The sequence below is a fragment of the Bos indicus x Bos taurus genome, chromosome 9 (genome assembly GCF_003369695.1).
Source record: "Bos indicus x Bos taurus breed Angus x Brahman F1 hybrid chromosome 9, Bos_hybrid_MaternalHap_v2.0, whole genome shotgun sequence".
In the NCBI taxonomy this organism is placed as follows: domain Eukaryota; kingdom Metazoa; phylum Chordata; class Mammalia; order Artiodactyla; family Bovidae; genus Bos; species Bos indicus x Bos taurus.
The window spans coordinates 45,151,129-45,173,357 of record NC_040084.1 but is presented as its reverse complement, the minus strand read 5'-3'; the positions used below and the strand labels follow the sequence as shown (position 1 = coordinate 45,173,357).

Genomic DNA, 22,229 nt, shown 5'->3' with positions numbered 1-22,229 from the left:
AAATTCTCTGTGAATGAATGTTAGAGGATTTCTCAAAGTTCCCGGTTGGAAAAAGCTTTCTACGCGACTTGAAAGGCCGATGTCCCTCTCAGGAAATGAATGAGTCGATAACCTCTGACACCAGTGACCAGTCCAGTGAACCCTACCTTAATTCCACTAATACTGGAGGCCCCTATTCCGGCTAAACTGAATCTCATAACGCATATCATCCAATGTGGTTCACTTATGGTATTTCCCACTTTTCATCTATGTATTTATAGGTTTGAATTTCATCATATTGAACAAATAAGAATTCAGAACCCACCTACATGTTTCTGAGTTTATGCTGATTAGTCCATTTTCTGATTAAAAACAAACATAAAATATTGTTTATCAGATGTGTGTCAGTGACAAAACTAAATTACACTGCCTGTGAATTTTATGATAATTTTACATAAATAGTGACATTTCCTCAATTTGTGTTAATAATTTTCATGTTATTTCTTTTATCAGATGTTGATTTTTAAAAGTGATTCATTTAAAATATTAAAACCCCCACTATTGATTTAAATTAATTTTTATATTTCCTATTATTCAAAACATTTAACCTGGAGTACCATTGTTAAAGTTATTTCATTATAGGTCAGTGTAATCGGTTGATTTCTAATAAAGTAATGCCAAATGTTGTTAGCAATTTTTTTTTAAGAGCTAAAAGCTTTTGGGACTCTTGCAAAATAATTTGCATTTTTATACTTTTTCTTTCCTCCCTACCAGCTGGCACATGGTTATCTCCCCCTCTCCACCAAAGTAAATAAAATGAGATAGCTTTGCTCCCTTTCTTGAGAAACAACAAAAGAAAGAAACAGACGAAAAATCTTTTCAAATTCATCAGTCTCCAATGAAGCCTTTTACCACAAACAGCTGAAAATAACATTTATATACATCCATTTATTTCAGATCTGAACTAATTAGTATAATTGTCCATTTCATTGTTTAATATGGGGAGGAGGTGTAAATAGGTGGATTCTGTGGGTTTTCCAAAGCTTTTGGACTCAGAATCCCTACGTTTTAGTTTGTGTGAAACAGTGTTAAGAGTTAGGAGTGTGTTGGGGGGGAGGTGGATTGCGGGTTTGGTGGGGGAGGGTAAACTCGGTAGCTTTGCCGAAGGGAAGTGGTATCTGTACAGTTTCTCGGTAAACTGCTTGTTTAAGAAAATGGGGGGTGGGGTGGGGAAAGGGTGGTGGTGCGTTTAAATGTTTCAAAGACCGGTGTTATTTTATATTCTAAAGGAAATCAAGCATTTCCAGTTGATCTGTAGTATTTACTGTAGTAGTCGATGAGGGAGGCAATATTGGTGTCAGCATCTGGTAATCAACAATCGTTTGTAACAATCTGAAAGGTAAAAGGATAAGCATTTTGAAACTGGGGTGCTGGCCGTGGAAGGGACGGTAGGAGCCTAATCCGTTATTAAATTTTCGTTTATTCAACTCTTGTATCCACTGGTAGTGCACTTTTAAAATGTCAGGGTCCAGTCAATAAGATGTGAATTTACCTTTTTCCTCCCACTGGCCCCTCTTTTTCACCCCTCCCCCCACCCTCGCCCGCTGTTTCTCCCCCACCTCTTTCTCTGGCTCCTCTTCACCTCGCCTGCCTGGCGCTCCCCTCCCCCTCCCTGCCCATACATACGTCGCCTTGCTCTTGGGGAACAATCGCCACTGATTGAGGTTCACTCTTATGTTAGGCTGGAAAACTGGGCTGTTATTTAGGAAGTCATTAATCACATCTCCTCCCCCGGAAAGAGATGGCGGAGAAACCTGTGAAGTACAATTCCTTACCAACCCCCTCCAAAATGTTCCGAAACGGTAAACCTAAACACTATTTGACTGCATGAAGGTGATAGCGATTTTTCCGGTAGGATTTTATTTTAAATTTGAAAAATACTTCAGGGCACAATCAGGTACTTGTGTGCATTTCTCTTACTGTGGGTGTAGATTACCATTATATAAAGTTTCATGGATGTGTAATTAGGTTCAATTAGATCCTTTGTAAATTACATATTTTCCTCTAAGAATTGAGTTAAATGTGAAATTTGCATCCTAAGCAGGTTTGTTGTTACTGATCAGTTGAATTCTTGGGGTGGGGGGGGAGCATAACATCGGTTGCTTTATTTAAGTGGCTTTCCCCCCCTAAATGAGATTATTGAGACAGGCTTGTGTGTAAGGCACGCGTGTGCACATATATGACTGTGCCGTTTCTCTAAATCGACGATTCACAAGGACCCTCCATTGTGTTTAAGTAAAAGCACGAAATCGGCATTCTGATTTATCGTAAAGAAGCGTCCCAAATTGTCTTTAAGATAACATGTTTGAGTTTTTCGTGTTCATTCATAAATTATTTTGGTGTCAGCATAGATGAAATGGCGATTGGTTATCTCTTCCTCTTGCCAGCCCCTTAAGGATCCGAGGTGAAATTAGTAGCAAGAAAGCATGTAATTGACAAAGTCACGTGTGCTCAGGGGGCCAGAAACTGGAGAGAGAAGAGAAAAAAAAATCAAAAGAGGGAAAGCACATTAGACCATGCGAGCTAAATTTGTGATCGCACAAAATCAAGATGTTAGATTGATGCAGAAGACCACTCCGTTCCAAAGGGAAAGTTTTCATCTCACGAGTTTGGAGCAGAGGGCCCGTGGGGCAACATGGCCGAAGGTTAATTTTCTTTTCTATTGTTTTACTGTGATTTTCTCTCTTCCTTCTCCCCCTCCCCCTCTCCCACCCTTCTTTGCCCGTCCCCCCCTTCCCCTTTTTACCCCAATACTGAGCAATACCCCCACCCCCCGTCGCGCAATGGGGCTTTCTGCAACCTATTGTTATAGATCTCCAAAAATGTTTTGTACCGCCCACACTGATTCACAACTTGAAAAGCTTTCAGGGGGCTATTGTTTGAATTGTTTGAGTGTGATTAAGCGCAGTTTCAGTTAGTGAGCCCGAGAAAACTTTTATACACCTGCCCCCTCCCCCATTCCACCCCAACTTTAATTGAAAGTTATTGGGGGGGAGGGGAATGCACATTGCAAATAACCCTGGATTCAATGCTGCCGCATGTGCATTAACTAGTTCTAATCATCTTCACGATTTCTTTCCTCCTCGTGCATGCCGGAAAGAATTAGTTTCGCTGAAAATTTCTTTTTATAAATGAGATCAGTGTTAAATCAGCAATATGCAAGTAAAGTATCGCATGCTGTACTGTAATATGTGGCTGAAAAACAGTTTAATCAAAAAGTACACGTATGTACAGAAACGTGGAAGTTGTGATCGATAGAACATTGTGGCTTCCTCCCTCCTCCGCTTCCCCCTTTAACCCTTTAATTTATTTTCAGCAGAAAAAAAGGAATCAACCATTTAGTAACTTCTCCCCCCCCCCATTTCCGTTCCCCGATCCCCACTCCCAAGCAGTTCCCCACGCCCCCCCCCCCCCCCCCCCCTTCAGTGAACTGTTTGGGACTTCTGACTAACTGACTTTTTTGTCCTGTTCTACTCAGGCGGGGCAGGCAAAGGTGGTGGAGAAGAGCCCGGGAAGCTGCCAGAGCAGGCAGAGGACGAATCCCAGGTTTTGCACGGAACTGGCCACTGCAAGTGGTTCAACGTGCGAATGGGATTTGGATTCATCTCCATGATAAGCCGAGAGGGAAGCCCCTTGGATATTCCAGTGGATGTATTTGTACACCAAGTAAGCCAGACTGTGGTGTGTTTTTTTTTGTTTGTCTGTTTTTTGCTTCCCGTCTTTACTTGCTTCTCTCTGGAGGAGCTGACCGGTAGTTTTGTCAACTGACTTATAATAGTGTGTCCTTCAAAATCTTCTTTAAAATCACGAGTGATTGCAGTTTTTAGGGTATGTGCATGGGCTCTTTCCTGCGTGTCTTTTCCTAAACAGAAAATCAAATCTTTGAAATTTCAGTTCTGGGTGCTGATTGAGTTCAGTAATTTCCCCTCTTTGCACAGCGAAATTGTCGTAGTGTAGCTTCCGGTGTTACTGGTTACTATATTACGTGGTTTGTGTCTGGGAAATGAGTGGGAAATGAATTAAGAAACGGTGATCATACTAAGTTAAAAAAAAAAAAAAACAACAACCGCCAATGTTTTACTATAACAATCTCTAGGTACCCTTACTTTAGACGCCTCTAATCACGGTAGGTTCCCCAATTATTTTATATTTGCCTGTAGTCATTTGTAGAATCGAGTGAAAATAATTTGATTTCACAGTAAAATAAAGTCGGACATTGTTGATCTAGTATGGATATGAAGAAATGCAGGAGAGGATTTTTGGTAATCAAACATTTTGGAAACGTGCTCCTTGTAGGGCATAGATCCAAGGATACTGTCTCTTTAAGAGACTGAACTCAAAAAAACATGTGGCCAGTGGCGGCTCTAGTTTGTGTGTTTAAAATGTACTAGTTGGCTACTTGGGACAAATTTCCACCGTTGCTTATATTGTGTTGTAATTTTAAAAGATGCTTAAATACCAAATATGACGTCTTTTCTTCTCATTTTCGAAATTTTATCCGGAAACAAGAAAATGAATACGTCTTCCCCTTTCACTCTTCTCTTCATAGTAAAAAAAGGTATCTACAAGTTTGCAAGCTTGATTATTTAATCCATAGAAGTTGGAGAAATATAAATGATCTGTAAAGAATTATTCGAAGTAACGGATTTAAGACTAAAGAGGTTTATTTTAGCTTGACATCTGAGTTAAAAAGAATTGAATGCATGGCTATCAGTCCTACAGGTTCACTAACATAGATACATGCAGGAAATAGTGTATTTGCAAAAAAATTATGTTTTGATTGATAGTATGTTGCATGTTCCTGGTAATAATTTACAACCTCTTTTCCTCCCTAAGGAATATCATCTTCAAATTAAGTATATAAACAATAGAAACATATGAAACCATTTTGTTTTGATCTGTTGTCCTGTGCTTGGTAGCTTCCTGACCTTGCTATGTGGTGTGTTTTCCTTTCCTAAAGGCCTGGCTATCATTATTGGCTGTTTACATGAGGAAGGATCAGCATAATCTGTGAATTGAAACAGGGTTTAAATACATAAATAGAAGTCCACAGACAGGCTACTGGATTTTATGCCTCCTATTTTATATGTGAGAATGAAGCCACATTTTCTGCTTTTCTCCTCCCTACACAGAATGACTGAAATCATTGACAAATCCATTTTCTCTCAGGCTCTGGCTTTCCCCTCTTTGAACCTTCTTTAGGTTGTTAAATTGTTCTTTACAATCTCATAAATTCGTTTTATAGATGAATGAAAAAAAATAGCCCTTTTCTTCTTTGTCTTATCACACCTTGTTACAATTGGTTTTCTATGTTTACCTTTTAATATATTCAAATATTAGACATTTTATTAACTGATATTAATGTTTAGAACAATGAGTCATCCAGTTTTAAGCTGTTTCATGGTTATATGTTGATAAGCATTTCTGTATCTACCAAATTAAGAAATGCTGTATTGCTGAAAAGTTTTTTTTTAAATAAATAGTGAACAGTTTCTAGAGTACAACATAGATTATTCATATCATATTAGACTTACTTTAATCTTGTTACACATCATGTATTTACTAAAGAAGTATTAAAATGATATATGTGATTTAAAAAATGTCTCAAATATATGTGTATTGTTCATAAGAACAGCCTGGATATATTCTTAGGAAAAAGTATGTAAAAGTCAATAAAACTCAAGTATTAGTATTTTTGTGATGAAAGAAAAATCAGGGCAGTAATAATCTTTAAATTTAAAATTAAAAGTGATATTTAAGAGCTTTTTTTAATGGTTACAGTATTTGTGTTTTAAAATATATTTATTTTTCTCCAGGGAAAATTATTTTGAATCAGTTTCTTTGTTATTGTTTCTGGTTTTGTTTCTTCTTGACTTTGATGCCTAGGTGAAGGGATTTCTGTCTTATATTGATAACATATAAATTGCATATAACTCATGAATAATTATTTTGAGGAAGGCAGAATTCCACTGATTTCAGCAATGCAACTGCAAGTAACAATTTGATGTCCATAATGATGTGTGCAGGTATCATGTGAGCATCACTTTACAGAATCAGATTGTGTTTCATGACGATTACATAAAAGTTTTTAAGACATTTAAAAAATTATTTCTTAGCTGCCATTTTTAACTGTATGGGCATTTTGGAAAGCATACTAGATTTTATGTATAATTATAAATTAGATTTTCCCCATTATATATATATTATTTTGTAATGAAAAGGCATCATAGATAATTAGGGATTTTAAATGTTTAACCGCAGTGGCATCTAATTATTATTTTAAATATATGAAATAACGGAGTTGAGTTTTTTGGACTGTTTAGAAGTACATGTGTTACTGGAGTTTTAAAAAAGTATTCTGAAACATGTTTTTAAGAGTATATATTCGGGGAAATAAAAAAATGGTTTTAGTTACTTTAAAATAATATTTAAAAATTCATGCCAAAGCACCCAGGATACTTTTTTCTCCTTTAAAAATATTGACTGCAAAGAACTGCACATCAAAAGCATTAAGTTGCTATGAAAATTAAGAGAAATATATGAATGTGTTCTTAAAATAGAGCTGGACATTTTTGGTTATATAATTCTGTTTAAAATTTATTGGCAACAATACAGTCAAACTTTGATTTAGTTTCTATAATGTACCAAGTCCTAAAAAATAAACCCAAGACTTGGGTACTGTCCTTTCTCTATCTTCAGACTTGTTGATAAATATAATGAGACTGCTGTTTGAACATGGTATGTGACCACTGGTTTAAAATGACTGTCTTCATTGGACTTCCTGATGTTAACTGGTGATTTAAATAATCGTATTTTTATGGATTTGTAATGAATAGATGTATTTTGACACATGTTAATAGTGAAACATTGATAGCATTCAGTATTTTTTAAAACTTAACCAAAAGGTATAAATGTTATATTTGTGAATTTTGTCATCGTTTTAAGATGTTCCTTAAAATTTTTGATAATGATATAGTTTGTAAATAGGATAAATTTGTAGAAATTTCTTACTTAAGCAAACAGTGCAAAACAGAATTTTGTCTCTCAAGGAAGAATATAGATGGTTAATACAGATATGTAAGTATTGCTTCCTACTCAGGTTATTTCAAGTTATCTTGAGTGCTAATAATTAATACTCTTATCAGTTTATTATTATTAATAAATTCTTTAAAATTTGCACTCACAGATTGTAGAATGTCAACTTTCTGAAATATTGTAATCTTTTAATAGGACTTAATATGTGATGATATTTTTAAATGAATCACATGGTAATTAAATACTAGATCCTTTATGAAGGAGGGCAGTATTACTCAATAACTACCTGTTGATGTTATTATGTAACTTTTTCTTTATGTAGATTTTTACATTTATTTTTAAAGTCATTACCTCAACTGATAAGATAAAATGATCATTTGAACTTTGTTTTGTCCAGAGGAAGGATAGAATCCATTCTCCTTATTACCCTCTCTACAGCTCATTTGCATAATAATATTTTCTTGCTGAGTTACATATTTGGGAGTGTTAGCCATCAACTAGGATACAAAGAATTTTTAACATAAATATTTATTTGCTTCACAATTTATGGAAGAATTTTTTTCAAAAATGACCATCATTTAGCTATTGTCTTAGGTGTCTTCAATAGTATTTTAATTTGGTTTTGAAGTCTTTATTTACCTTTTAACTATTGATGTTTTCTTATGCTTTCTATTTCTGATTTTTAGTTTGATGTTTATGGAGAATACAAATGCCTGTATTACAAAGATTTTATATATTTTATGTTCCTTTTATTACTTTGCTCAAAAACATTTCAAAGAATAATGAAAATAGAAGAAATAAGAGTAATTATCACAGTATAGGATGTAAAAATATTTGGAGATGGCTAATATTTAATATATAAAAATTGAAGTATTATACACAGTTCAATTGACATAGGACAGAGTTCATGTCTCTGTTTTTAACATTAATTAGCTACACAGTTATGAGAGTTAATTTACTACAATGTGCTCATGTTTAAGGGTTTTTCATAATAGTTAATTATTTATTAGCCATATCACTTTTGTTATAGTTTAGTATGAAAACATTTTCCAAACTCAGAATATATATGATTATGTATTTTATCCTTGGTGCTGTTGATAAATAGATAAAAGGATAAAAAACATTTTATCCTTGGTGCTGTTGATAAATGTCACTGTAAAAAAATACATATATTTAGATTGAAATCTTGGAAATTTAAAATGTGATCATGTAACAGAGCTAATTTGTTAGTGAGTTATGCATGTTAACATTGTGAAAATGGTTCCTAAAACTACCAAATTTTCCAGATGAATTTCCCAGTTGACTAATTCGAAAGAATCCCAAGTGAAATGCTTTCAAGTTATTTAATCATAAAGTCACATTTAAAGGTATTTAAATAAAAATATTATCAGGCTTTAATTATTTTAAAAGATACTGGGTACTTTCCTTCTGAAAATGGTGATCCATTTTCAGGACCTTTTATACTTCTAAAGTGATATTCTTATTTGATTTAAACATAAAATGTGAATTGTGTACATAATTAAGACGTTTTTCCTCCTCATTTTAAGTAGTATTGCTGTAACTCTTAAATATTTCCCTCTTATTTTTGATTCTCCTTTTTTAAAAAGACCATTCACAGCAAATGAAGGTGATAAATTGAAGAATTGTTTTTTTAAACAAATATGTAAGTTGCAAGCCACTTACAAGTGTAGCATAAAATCTTTTAACCTATCTTTAACTCATCTCAGAGTTCTTGGGTTTCTTAAGAAATTAAAAACTTGTTTTGTTACCTGCCCTCAACATGCTAGGTCCTTTGTTGTAAATTTTGTTGCTTTTGACACCAAGAAACCATAATAAGGGTTTGAATTTGAATTATCTTCCTGTTCAGAAATTATGTAATTTCTATTGCAGATAGTTTTGTATATCTTAACTGAGCAGTTTTATTGGTATTGGGAATTAAATTTACTAGTTAAAAATATGATGTAGTGTAGTTTTTATTTCTAAACCAAGTATAATCTCATAAGTAAAGTAAGGGTATTTCTGACTATGAAACTGGAAAATTTTTACTTTAAATATGTAGTATGACATTGTAACATACAGTCTATATGAAACAAATTATTTGTATTCTTCTCTAATTTGATAACATTTTCTAATAATCAGACAAATTGATAGCAGTAATATGTTAAAAAACAAATTGTAGATCAGTGGGAGTACATGTAGAAATGACTTTTTGAAGAGTATCAATTGAGTAGCAAAAGTGTTCATTGTGTTGTATTTTGATACATCAGGATTAATCTTATCTTCTATCTGGCAATAAATTAGAAGATTATCTGATGATTGCCCCCCTTCCTATATCTAAATTTTGACAGTTTAGAAATGCTGTCTCAAATACTTTTATAGATAATTGGTAGCTTTAGTCTTATATTTCTTTCTATAATCAACCTTAAATTGGAATGAAAATACCTAACTTTCGGTGGGTTTTCAAGACTAGAGCTCTGTTGTATAAACTGCCTAGCAAGTATGTGTTGACTAAATAAACTAAAACGTAAACTAGTCTTTGCCATGATAAAATCTTGAGTAAGTTATATATACGATATGTAACTCATAGTATATATTTGTGGTAGAAAATTAAATTGGTATCTTTTATGTGCTCTCTGTCAAATTAGACAAAATGTATTGCATAATATTATAGCTTAATTTTAATGACAGTGAACTATGTCTTATTATAATTTTATGGTGTACAGTATGGCTTAATATTGTTTAACACATCAGTTATATAAACTGAGACTTGGACGTAATTTTGTGATGTTTTTGTTTTACTGCTAATGGTTTGTTGTATTGTGAGGTTTTACCTGTGTATTCAGGTATACATATTTAGTTTGTATATTCTTCAGTGTAAGCTAAGGGGAAAATATGAAATATTGTCTTCAATAGACTTATTGTGATAATTTAATATCTATTGCTCTATTAATAATTATTTAATCCTCATCAGATACAGTGGTATAGAGTCTGGTCAAATAGATTAGTGTTCAAATCCCAGTTTATTATGTTTGTAGGGCAAGTAAGTTACCTTGTCAGTATTTCAGTATCTTAGAAAGGAAGGGACAAGAACGTACCCTCTTTGTATAGGGTTATTATGAGGATTAAATGTTATTACACATGTAAAGCATTAAACACAGAGCTGGGCAGATCATAAGGACTCAGCAGTGTTTGTACATAGTTATTACAAAGGAGATGTCATGTGGTAGAATGAGGGAGAAAATACCAGAAAGGAAGGTTTGAGTTTGGCTGTGCCACTTGGTGGAGTTCTTTCTTTTGGCTAGTTGCTTCCAAAGAGCTTCAGTTCTCATAGGTAAAATGTGGCAATAATAATTTTGGTCTCTATTTTTGAGGGGTGAGGTGTAGGGGTCAACTGAGGTAGCATGCATGAAAATCATCTAAGAATTCTAATGATCCAAATTTAGTTTTAGTCTTTATTTCAAGCCCTGTATTTTTAGTAACACTTTCACCAAATAAATCATTGTCACAATTTTCAAAAGATACTAAGCTCGTGTCAATTATTTTTTACCTTGTCAACTTAATTGAGGTATAATTTATATAGATACAGTTCACCAAAGTTAAGTATAAAATGAGATGAGTTTTTACGCATTGTGTAACCACCACCACCATCATGATACAGAACATTTCATCACCCCAGAAAGATCCCTTGTGCCCATTTGTAGTCATCCTTGAAGAAGAAAGGCTCCGTTGTCCTGTATGATATCGATGTCATATTAACTAGTTAACTGCCCTGTTTTCTTTTAACTTTGTGTCTTTAACTATAAGCAACAATCCAGTATCCTTTATGAAATACATTCCACACTTATATTATGTTCTTTGTTTTTGTTTATTTCTGCTTTCCAATGACCTTTTCCCCACCAGTAGTTGTCTGTGCTTGTCAAAGTAAGATTAATTAGTATACATTTCACTAATCTTCAATCTTAATTTCATTTATCCTAATGGTACTTTTTCACACACATAAACTGCTTGCCTAAAGGACATAATTAAGCTTATTAATATTCATATTTCTTATCAGAAATTTAATGGATTTCTTTCTCAACTGAGTTTTTGTATAGATATTCTTAGAGTTTTAAATCAGCAAGATGGCTGTATCCAAGTATTAACTTTTAAGAAAATGGTTACTCTGAGAAAAACTTATGGTTCAGTAGTTTATCTATTCAACTATTTTTTTAACTGATCACATACTAAGTGTAAAGACTTAATAAGAGTTTTGCTCTCCAGATTGCTGTATGTTCTTCCTATTTTCTTCCTTTTAGCAAACTTCTTAATAAGATTTTTCCAATTAATTCACATTCTTTTCATACACTGTATGGAGCAGAGACTCATTTACCCTTGTATTATTCACTTTCTTTTTACAAAGTTTAATTGTGCTCCTCTACCTGTAATTTGGGGATAATTATGATGAAAAAAATGTTTTTAAACTTCTGAACTAAATGCAATGATTTCTCACAATCATTCTCATTAATTCTTATATAGTTTTAAGATTCCATGTATAGAAACTAAACTATTTTTAGTATTGCTGAGAATCAGGTCATTTTATTGTGCTATTAATAATATGCTTAATTTTCACCAACTTTTGTTATAAGACACCTAATCAAACCCCACTGAAATGTATTACCTTTGTTAATCTTAAAGGTAGCTTCTGTTTTAAAATCTTTATGTTAATAGCTAAAATATTTACTGTTTTATTCTATATTATATAAATACTCCTTGTAAATTTCAAATTAATTGTACTTTGGCCTTCATCTGTTCATGAACATTTCTTAAGCTTTGTAAGCAATTCCCTAAGTCATTATTGATAGAGACTAGAATGTTCCTAGCTACTATAATTTCTAAATTTTTTTTATCGTAACGTTTTCTTGCAAATGAATTATCTTTATCTTTAATTCAGTCTGTAACAGAAGTCTGACAACACAGGTTATATCACTTTAAATACTTAATAGATCATTGATGTGTTGTAAAGCTTGGAATGAATCCCATCAACTTTTCTCTGAAGCTTAGATTTTTATAACACATCGTTTTGCTTACAATATGGCAACACTGGTGCTTGGAAACTAATTCCACTTTTCAGCAACTCCTTTAAATAGATTAAATGATACTAGAGATGCGTACCTAACACAGTTAAGTATAAGCCATACATTTAAAAAGATAAATGAATAAATCTTTTTCAGTTTTAACAACAAACAGAAAGCTTCTCTTTTTAAGATTGGTTAAACTATGAGTCAGAAACGTGATCACAGTCTTGACCTCACTTTTTTTTTTTTTTTTTAGCTCTCTAATTAAAATTTTTAGTTGAATACTAAATCTCAGGACAGTTGGATTTGCATGTTTGCCCCTTTCACTGTTTCCTCCCCCATGCCATTGAAGAATTTTGAATGGGGAGGAATTTGCGCCCTTTGGCTCAGGTTGCAGACCCACTTGATCAAGCCAGAGAAGCCAGGGTCAGAACTATTCATTGCTTATCTTTTCCTTGGGCCACTTGTAAATCCTGCCTTTCTGCTCTGCAAAAAAATCTCTTTATATTAGACTTATAATAAAGTCTGGAGAATGAAAATAGGCCTAATAGTTGATTCTTGATTGTGAATCCACATGGGTTAATTTCACTTTTTTTGAAGTTTTTCATGGCATTACAGTTTATTTGATGTACATAATTTTGTTTAAATGCATGCTATTTCATTGAAAGACACCAGAAAAGTATCCTCTTGGTAGTGAAAGTATGATATATAATATTATATCTCAGGTTGAGATTTAACACCCTTGAAATGTAGTAATTACTGTTAAGTGAATTAAATTAGTTAATTTGAATTAGATCTATAAAAAGCACCAAAGTATTTTGTTTTGAAGTGCTTAATTTCTAGCATGTATGCTGACACTTAAAATTTGCCTGAATCAATTATAGCAGAAGTTTATGAACTGTATCAATAATGGTGTAAAGACTTTAAATATAGACCCAGGTTTAAACAAACACAAAACACTTTGTTCTTATCTCAGCATCCCTTAAAAGTATACAGCTCTGGTTCAAGACCTCAGGACCACCCATCACCCTGGACATTGGATACTCCTATTTATTCAAGAAGCTTGTGAAGTATCTGTATGTCAGTGGGGGGATGGTCTCATGTGTGTATCTGTGTAGGGAATCACAGTTAGGTGATTTTATCCCAACAAAACAGCACCATTGTTTATAAACTGAATTATGTTTAGGTATCCGTAGAATTTCCTAGTTGTAAAAACCTAATTTACATTAAATATGTGTTATTTTACGCAAGTGCTGGTTGCAGTTTTCACATTTTTGATGCTTTCCGAAGGTTAGAGTGGGCGTCCATTAAGATTAACCTCAATCCATTACAGCTTTTTGGTTTGCAGGCCCCACCCATTGGCCTTGGATAGCTAATACCGAGCTTTTGTTTCTTCCTGTAGAAAGGAAAGGACAGAAAACTGTTCTTTCTTTCTCATTGTGTAAGTCATGTGACTTCCCTATTAGTTAGTTACAGAGTTGAAATGAATCTCAAAATACATAAGATATCAAAGGTTATGTGAAGTATTTATTGAAATACTTATTTAATTCCCCCTTATTTAATTCCTGTGTTTTATGCATTAAAATATTTGTTTTTAATAACTATACCTTATTTTACATCCATGCAGTTTTTTAGGAAGCCAAAAAGATAACTAAATATATTTAAAAAATAATACTGATCTTTTTATCTATATCATGGTAATTGCTTAGTTTACTCATTTTTCTGTCAGTTATCTTGTAGCATTGTTTGAGGTTTCTAAACTGTAGCTTATTTCTCAGAACTCAGTGTGAAAAAAGTAGGAGTGGTATTTGGGATGATTTTAGCAAGGAAAACTTGCTGATAGCAAAAAAGAAATGTGTAAATACAAGAAGGAACTAATTGGGTATATTTCTTTTTGCTCCTCTTTTCTCTCACCTCTCTATAATAATAAGCAGTGTAGCTAGCTGTTGGAAAATGCTGTCCAGCTCTTAGAATATTTATGCTGATGTTTAGTCTCAGTTTGGTGATTAGTCATGATGTTACAATTTACTATTAAATTTTTAATCTTTAAAATTGTTGTAATCTGTTTTTAAGCTGTTTTTCCAAACCTTTAAAATCTGTTTTAGTAAACAGTACAGCTGTCCTCAAATAATAAATATTTTTAAAAGAGTAGTTCTAAAAGAAGTATTTTTAAAATATAATGTTCTTTGAGAGTGATATTTCCCTGCAAATAAGTATTTTTAAGACTTCTAAGAAGAATGCTTCTGTGTTTTAAAATCCTCTATGCATTTTTATTTAAAATGTGTTTCAATAAAATATGTTGTTAGTGTAAGATAAAAGCATTTTTCTTACATTTTGTCATAGTCTAATAGATTAAAAAAAGACAATGATATTTAATGCTATGATTTTGCTATTATCCAAAGTTACTTGGTTAGATAAGATTTTTTAATATGAAAATTTTGTGAAGTTATGTAGAAAAGCTACTTAAGTTTAATAATACTGGGTCATTAATTTGTAAATAACCAAGATCTAGTTTGAAGTCAGTAATGTGCTAGTCCATGTTTTCATTGGGATTAAAATTCATAGTAAGTGATTTATTTTGCATGTGTTTTATAATTGAATATTTGAACTTCCAATTATTTCATTAATGTTACTTTTAAATATTTATTGATATTTTATTTAATGTTTATAAATTGCCACTAAAATTTTCCATTTAGAAAAGATTTAAGATACTAAATATTTCAAATTTGTGATACTCCTTTATTTACTATTTGGATAACAAAATATTCATAAAACACCAGCAATCTAGTTTTAAGTATGTGAATTAGTACTGGCATTTTTTGGTTGAAATAACCCATTCAGTATCTTAGTATCACTCTGAATTTAACATAAAAGATTAAGAAATAAAGACTAGTTAAAAAAGATTACTACCAGGTTTTTCTGTGTAACATGCTTTTTTTAAACTTTGATATCAGAAAGTGAAAAGTTGGTTGCTTTTCCCTTTATCATTTATTTTCCTCCTGCTAAAGTTTTCTTTAACTTGTGTGGAGAAAAAGTCATTTTTAAATGAAATTAGATGACTCTAAGTCTCTTCATGTTCAGTCAGAAGTATTAATACAAGGTTTATTTGTGGGGAGTAATACCACCTGGGATATTGCTACATGTTTTCATGAGGGTTATTGTAAATATATGATTGATGAATCACTTGATTTCTGGACTTTTTCTCCTAAAATAAACTTTATAGTAAATGGGAAATGATTTTTCAAATTGTTGAAATACCTGAAGTTCCAAGTAAACAGGGACATTTGTTTCAGTACACGTTCTTAAAGGTATTTTCTTTTAAAGATATTCTAATATAAAAAAGTCTTAGTGTGTAACCTTAGGGAAGTTGTCTTGTTAGTTATTGACCACTTTTCCTGATTCTCTGCCTTTATTTTTAAAGTGTCTGGTCACTATTAAGTCATTAATATTCCTAAAGGTAATCCATAATGCGCTACGAGATTCAGTGTTGAACATGTATTCAATTATTCAAATTTACAAAATTCAAACGATTTTTTTGAATATCTCTTAAGATACAGGATAATGTCCTCAGAGTAAGATTTTGACAGAATAGAATTCATTATTTTGATATGCATGTATAGATTTCCATTTTTAGCTGTAAATTGAACAAAGAAATTACTCCAATTATTAAAGTATTATGTTGTCCCAAAATGATTCCCTGCCCTAACATTATCATTTGATCTGCCACCAGGAATTATTACTGCCTTAAGTGGTCTGTCTTTAGTGTCCGCCTCCCTTTTTTCCCCTCCCCCACCCCCCTTCGGGAAGGAAGCCTGGGGCCCTGGCTCTAGAGATACCAGGAAAAGCAATCACTCAGCAGAAAGTGTTTGTCTTTAGCAGAAGTATCATCCCTTGCAAAAGCTTGTAGTTGAGAAGAGGTTAAAAACAGATTAATTAGAGTTTATCAAATTTACTTTACATTCATTTAGAATGCATTTTTGGTACAGCTGGATATTGTGGTGTTATGAAAAAAGTTTCAGGCATTAGCAAAGTCAAATTTAGTCCTTCACCACTTTTCTTTCTTAGCTTCGATTAAATCTTTTATGCTCTTTCTAAAGGGTGTTGCCAATGGTTTTCCTGACTTTGAAGAGGAGAGTGAGTTCTGAATGAAAACCATGAGTGGTTAGGTAATTTTAACGTTTCTCAACAGTTAATGATTATTTGAAGTATTTTCCTAGATTTCCTAAAGAAAGTATATATGAAATGTTTCACTAAGTGTAAGTTGTCATCTAAAGATAATGTTTGTATGTCTAGCACATTTTTGCTTAGAAGGCTTTTTAAACCACAGACTGACTCATAGAGTAGGCTAACAGTGAAAATACTGATACTGATAGATCTAGAAATGTTTTAATTATTTACTTCCTTAGATTGTTCATAAAGTGCTTTTCTTGCTGGTTTCAGGATGAGTAAAGAAATGCAGATTTAGTAGGGTAAACACCGTAAATTTTGGCATAAGCTTGCTGAAGGGCCCAAGTTTCTTTGTGCTATAGATACTTGGGCCAGCATTTCTTCATCTTAAAGGGCAATCCCTTTTCTTAGCTCCACATGTGTTTAAGTCTCATACTTTTGACCCTTTGAAAAAATTAAGCAGCATGGCCATGGAATCTCACAATGAACTTAAAGAGGATTTTAGAAGTTATAGTTCATGTCTGAAAGATAAAAATAAATAATATAATAAATAATATTGTATAATACTTTTTATAGAGTAAATCAAAGATGTTTGAAATTTTTGAATGTTGTTTACTGAAAGGGCAAATATAAAAGTAAAATTTCATGCATATTTCAAATAATGTAAAAATGATGAGTATAAGTAAAATTTTGGTAGAATAACTTGAAAAAGAATATGATCATATATTCCTTTCTGTTAGTCTAGCCCCTCTCCAGATCAACAGACATTTGTATTAGTTTGTTATAGCCACTGCTGATGCTAAGTTCCCACTACTACCATTCCCTGGGGATAGACCCCAGTTTACCATCATTTGATCCTGTCTTCCCATCATCCAGACTCCCCTGTATCGAGGTTTCTATTCGGCCAACACAAGAGACCATTCACCTACAGCCAATCAGTATTGTAGCAATGACAGTGATTATGACATCAATAACAGCAGAATGATAATTGTATCATGTAATTTTATAGTGTTTGCATGTGCAAGGTACCATGCTAAGCGTTTTACAGCCATTAAATATTCTCAAGTCTGAAAGATAGTTACTATTATTGTCTCATATTTACAGATGAAAACAATGCTCTTAGAATTAGAATTGCCTACTTTACGCAATTGAGCCAGCAGTATGACTCCAGAGCAGTGCTCTTGACTCTCTGGGTTCCAGCCACATTTTTAGCTGTTTTAATTTTATATTGATGTGCTTATCTTATGCTAAGTACTTCAGTTTCAATTGTGAGCCACAAGCAGACAGAGATTCTGATTCTGACTTCACGAGTTTAAAGAGCAGTAGGGGTGACAGACAATCAGACCACATAAATGAAAGTAAAATAAAAACCACAATGAGTGCCTTGAAGAAAAGGTACATGGTCCTGTGAGTATGTAATTGTGAGAGCTCTAACCTAGTTTCAGGGTCAGGATGACTACTTTGGGGTAGTAAATTTGTGATGAGAGTAGAAAAATTAATAGATAATGAATAAGGAAAAGAATATTCCAACAGAGGAAGGGAGAATAATGTAGAGAGGCAGGAGGGAAAATGAACATTAGCTTTACAATGTGTTAGGATTAAAAGATCAGTAATATCCTGTCCCTGTCTTTAAGAAACTTGCAGTTAGGGGCATGTGTGTGTATGTGTGTGTTGTGTGTGTGACCAGTGGTTACCACAGAGTGATAAGTGCTAAGATAAGAGCATTAAGGCATTGCCTGTGCTTTTAGTAGTGAGAAAAGTTTGATGAAAGAAGAGGCCATTTGAGATTTGCTGTGGAAATACATAGGAACTTGGTAGCCTGGGAGGGCATTTAACATCATACTTGTGCAGAGATGACAAGTGAAAGAGCCTCTACAGGCCAGTGTGCAGGTAGGGTGCCAGATGCTTGCTGGGTGGAAGGAATAGGCAAAGGGCAAGGTGGAACTGTGCTGAAGGATGAAACTCTCAGGCCTGGGTGGGCCAGCTAGAGATTAGGCAGGTTTATCCATTGGTCCTCACCTTAAACATTGCTATTTACGAATTTCTTTAAAGGACTCCTGCCCCCCAAAGCTTCATTGGCTCTTTGTTTTTAAATAGAATTTAGATTTTTTTAGCCAGGTTTTCTAACTCTTCATGACCTGATTGAATCTACTTTTACAGTCTTTCTTGTCATACTTATTTAAATTGTTGTCTTTGTCAAGTCACAACATAGCCTATATGTCTTTGCCTCTTCCTCTTGGCACAGACAATACTGTCTTTCCCCTAAATTCCTTCCTACATTCACCTTTGAAAATTCTTGCCATCTTTGAAAATCCAGCCCCAAATTCAGATCCTTCTTTGCCTGAAGACTTCCCTCATCATTCTAGCTAGAATTGCTTGCTTACTTCTTATAAACTTCAAAACTCTGTTTGTCATAGATTGTCTTCTGTTAAATTTTGTTGTGTCTCTGACTAAATTGTAAACTCTTGAGTGGAATTGTCTTACCAAATTTTGTATTTTGTGCAGTATAATGCTTTTCATAATTCATACACAAAAATATTTCTTGAACATTAAAAAAGTAGAATACATTAGGAACATTCCCCCTATCTTCCATTGAATAAAAGATATGGATGTTATTCAAGAAAGCATATGTAAACTCTTCTTTAAGAAAACCTAGTGTTCAACTTCGGAGAAGGCAATGGCACCCCACTCCAGTACTCTTGCCTGGAAAATCCCATGGATGGAGGAGCCTGGTAGGCTGTAGTCCATGGGGTCGCTAAGAGTCGGATACCACTGAGCGACTTCACTTTCACTTTTCACTTTCATGCATTGGAGAAGGAAATGGCAACCCACTCCAGTGTTCTTGCCTGGAGAATCCCAGGGACGGGGGAGCCTGGTGGGCTTCCGTCTATGGGGTCGCACAGAGTTGGACACGACTGACGCGATTTAGCAGCAGCAGTGTTCAACTTATATTTGCTTCTCTTTTAATATCACTAACATATTCATTATGCATCAATTTATACATGTTAAACTCTGCTTTTGTGGGCCCAGAATACTTTGGGGCTTCTGCCCCTCTCTTTTATTTTTTAGGAGAAAAGATGGTGGCTTCTGTGCTGCATTTATTGCCACAGTTTATTGCTAAGTCTAAAATGTCTCCAGTATATTGGAGGGGAAGGACTTAACATGTCTCATCTATTTAAGTCCAAAGAGCTTGAACTTTATTCTTTTTCCTTGGGTAAAACTTACATCTGTGACAATTCCTTTCATATATACTGATTTCCAGTCTGGAGGACATACCTTTTCACTTCTCCCTATGAGATGGCTGGATGGCATCACTGACTCAATGGACTTGAGTCTCAGTGAACTCTAGGAGTTGGTGATGGACAGGGAGGCCTGGCGTGCTGCGATTCACGGGGTCGCAAAGAGTTGGACATAACTGAGCGACTGATCTGATCTAATCTGATCGCAAACATTCACCAAAGTGCTTTAGTTGCCTAAGAAAAGTTAGTGTCATTTCTGACTCATGTCTCTTCTTTATCCTTCATGTCCAACCAGTAATTGTTGTTGCTGCTTTTATAATCTCAAAATGTCACACAATTTCCTATCATCTGTACTTGAGATCTTACTGATCAGAACCCAGCCTTGATTAGCTACCTAGGTTCCATACTGAAAAGAGCAAAGACCTGAAAGTTAGGCAAATCAGAGAAAGAAGCTTTGGAATTAGACAGGCGTGTGGTTTTTCCAGTGGTCATGTATGGATGTGAGAGTTGAACTGTGAAGAAAGCTGAGCACTGAAGAATTGATGCTTTTGAACTGTGGTGTTGGAGAAGGCTCTTGAGAGTCCCTTGGACTACAAGGAGGTCCAACCAGTCCATCCTAGAGGAGATCAGTCCTGGGTGTTCATTGGAGGGGCTGATGCTGAAGCTGAAACTACAATACTTTGGCCACCTCATGCAAAGAGTTGACTCATTGGAAAAGACCCCGATGCTGGGAGGGATTGGGGGCAGGAGGAGAAGGGGACAACAAAGGATGAGGTGGCTGGATGGCATCACCGACTCAATGGACATGAGTTTGGGTAAACTCCGGGAGTTGGTGATAGACAGGGAGGCCTGGCGTGCTGCGATTTATGGGGTCGCAAAGAGTCGGACATGACTGAGCAACTGAACTGACTGACTGAAGATGTGATGTTGAGGTCTTTCTTCCATTGATGAGTTTCTGCAAGTAGATCGCTTTCCAGAGGGGACTTGGTGGTAGGCAGTCTTCATCAGGACTTAGCTCCATCAGTTCATTCAACGGATTGAACATCTAGTATGTGAGATAGCAATGAGGAAAAGAAGATGAACAAAAATACCCTTTTCATGCACTAACTCTTATTCCTCTGCCTCTTTTTTATCTTCTGTTTTCATTGTAAAAAATAGGGACATAGACTAACAATACTCAGTACAAAATATGGCATCTCTAAGAAATTCCATAGTGATATTTGAACTCTGGAAAACAATCTCAGGAGAATTGGCACATGTGCATTAAAAAAGGTTTTATTTTGGGAGAAAAGAAAAAAAAATAACATATAAGATGATGGCTGTAAGTCTGAATTAATTATACTTTGAGGTACATAGAGTATTATTCTTAATAAAAAGAAGTAGAGGTTAATGATTCACAGCAGGATTTCTCAATCTTAGCACTTTGGGCCAAGTTGGAGCTTTGGGACCAGATAATTCTTCGTTGTGAGAGGTTATCCTTTGCTTTATAGAGTATGTAGCAATATCTCTGACCTCTATCCACTAGATACCAGGAACACACCTCCCCAGTTGCGTTAACCCAAAACATCTCTCATCATTGCCAAATGTCTCCTGGAGGACAAAATTGCCCCTATTTGAGAACCTCGGATTAAATTACTTTGTTAAGTGCTTTACTAAATATCTAGCACTTCATAATTATTATCTGTAGTCTTTTGTTTATACAGAATTAGGCTAAATGATTTTAGAGGGCCTGAACATTTGGGATAAGACCAATAAATTCATATTTATATAACCGTCTGAACTGAAAGCTAAGTATCAAACATTCTAACATTTTATTTTCAGAATGTCCTATCATTCTGATGATAAATGTTGTATATGTTGACTATGGAAAATTTAGACAAAGGAAAGTATAATAAGAATTACCCATTATCCCACCATCCAGAGCTAACCACTGCTTACCTTTCATTTATTTTTTTTTATGCTATTTACCAAAAAAAAAAAATTTTTTTTTTTTTGCAAATGGGGAAAATAACTTTCAATTGTCAAATTATTGCCAATTTAGAGAAATTTTAAACTAATTAAACTATAATAGGAAAATAAATTTATAAATTAATATAGAAAATTTTGTCATCTGGGAAAATTCAATAAAAAACCAATGGCATTATATTAATATGTTACATTAATATGTCTTAAGTTTTGCATGCTAAATATAGAAAGTATTGGTATGTTCTGTTTATTTTGTATAAAAATTTAGAAGGTCTTTATTAAATCGTTGACTAGTTTTCACTTTTATAGGCAAGTTAATATTTTTTTCTCCTAGCTGATATGGAATTCAATTCTGCTAATTATATTTAGAGATGACCTCATTTTAAAATATATTATTTGAAATTCTGTAATTTAGTATCTTAAATTTTTTAAGTAAAATTCCATGAAAGAATTGTTACTAAAATTTATCAGTTTGTACAAGCTTTGATGAATCTATATAGATAAGAAAAGCATATTAAGTACCTTGTTAGTGTTATATGCAGTTGAGAGAAGGTGAGTTTTTATTTCTTTTAGAAAGGATGATGTTTGGCCACAGAGCAAAAAGTAAAAAAACATTCTTGGCAGAAAAATTAATGCAGATAGTCAAAGGTAAAAACTGTCCTTATTTTGAGTTTGAAAATTTTTATATATGACATAGGGAGTTCCCTGGAGCCCCTCTCAACTTGAAATT

At 33.8% G+C, this 22,229-nt stretch overlaps 1 protein-coding gene across 2 annotated transcripts in view; it reads left to right on the top strand.

Annotated features, from left to right (window-relative positions):
• LIN28B (lin-28 homolog B) overlaps window positions 1–22,229 on the top strand; it is a 142,840-nt gene that overhangs the window by 13,589 nt on the left and 107,022 nt on the right. The window contains exons 1-2 of one of the 2 annotated variants that reach the window (XM_027551320.1): window positions 2,444–2,684; window positions 3,518–3,705. In XM_027551320.1, the coding sequence (XP_027407121.1) occupies window positions 2,675–2,684; window positions 3,518–3,705 (198 nt within the window). In that variant the 5' untranslated portion in view covers window positions 2,444–2,674. Of the gene's footprint in view, window positions 1–2,443; window positions 2,685–3,517; window positions 3,706–22,229 lie in introns of those variants that run through there. The other variant, XM_027551319.1, reaches the window with a different exon arrangement.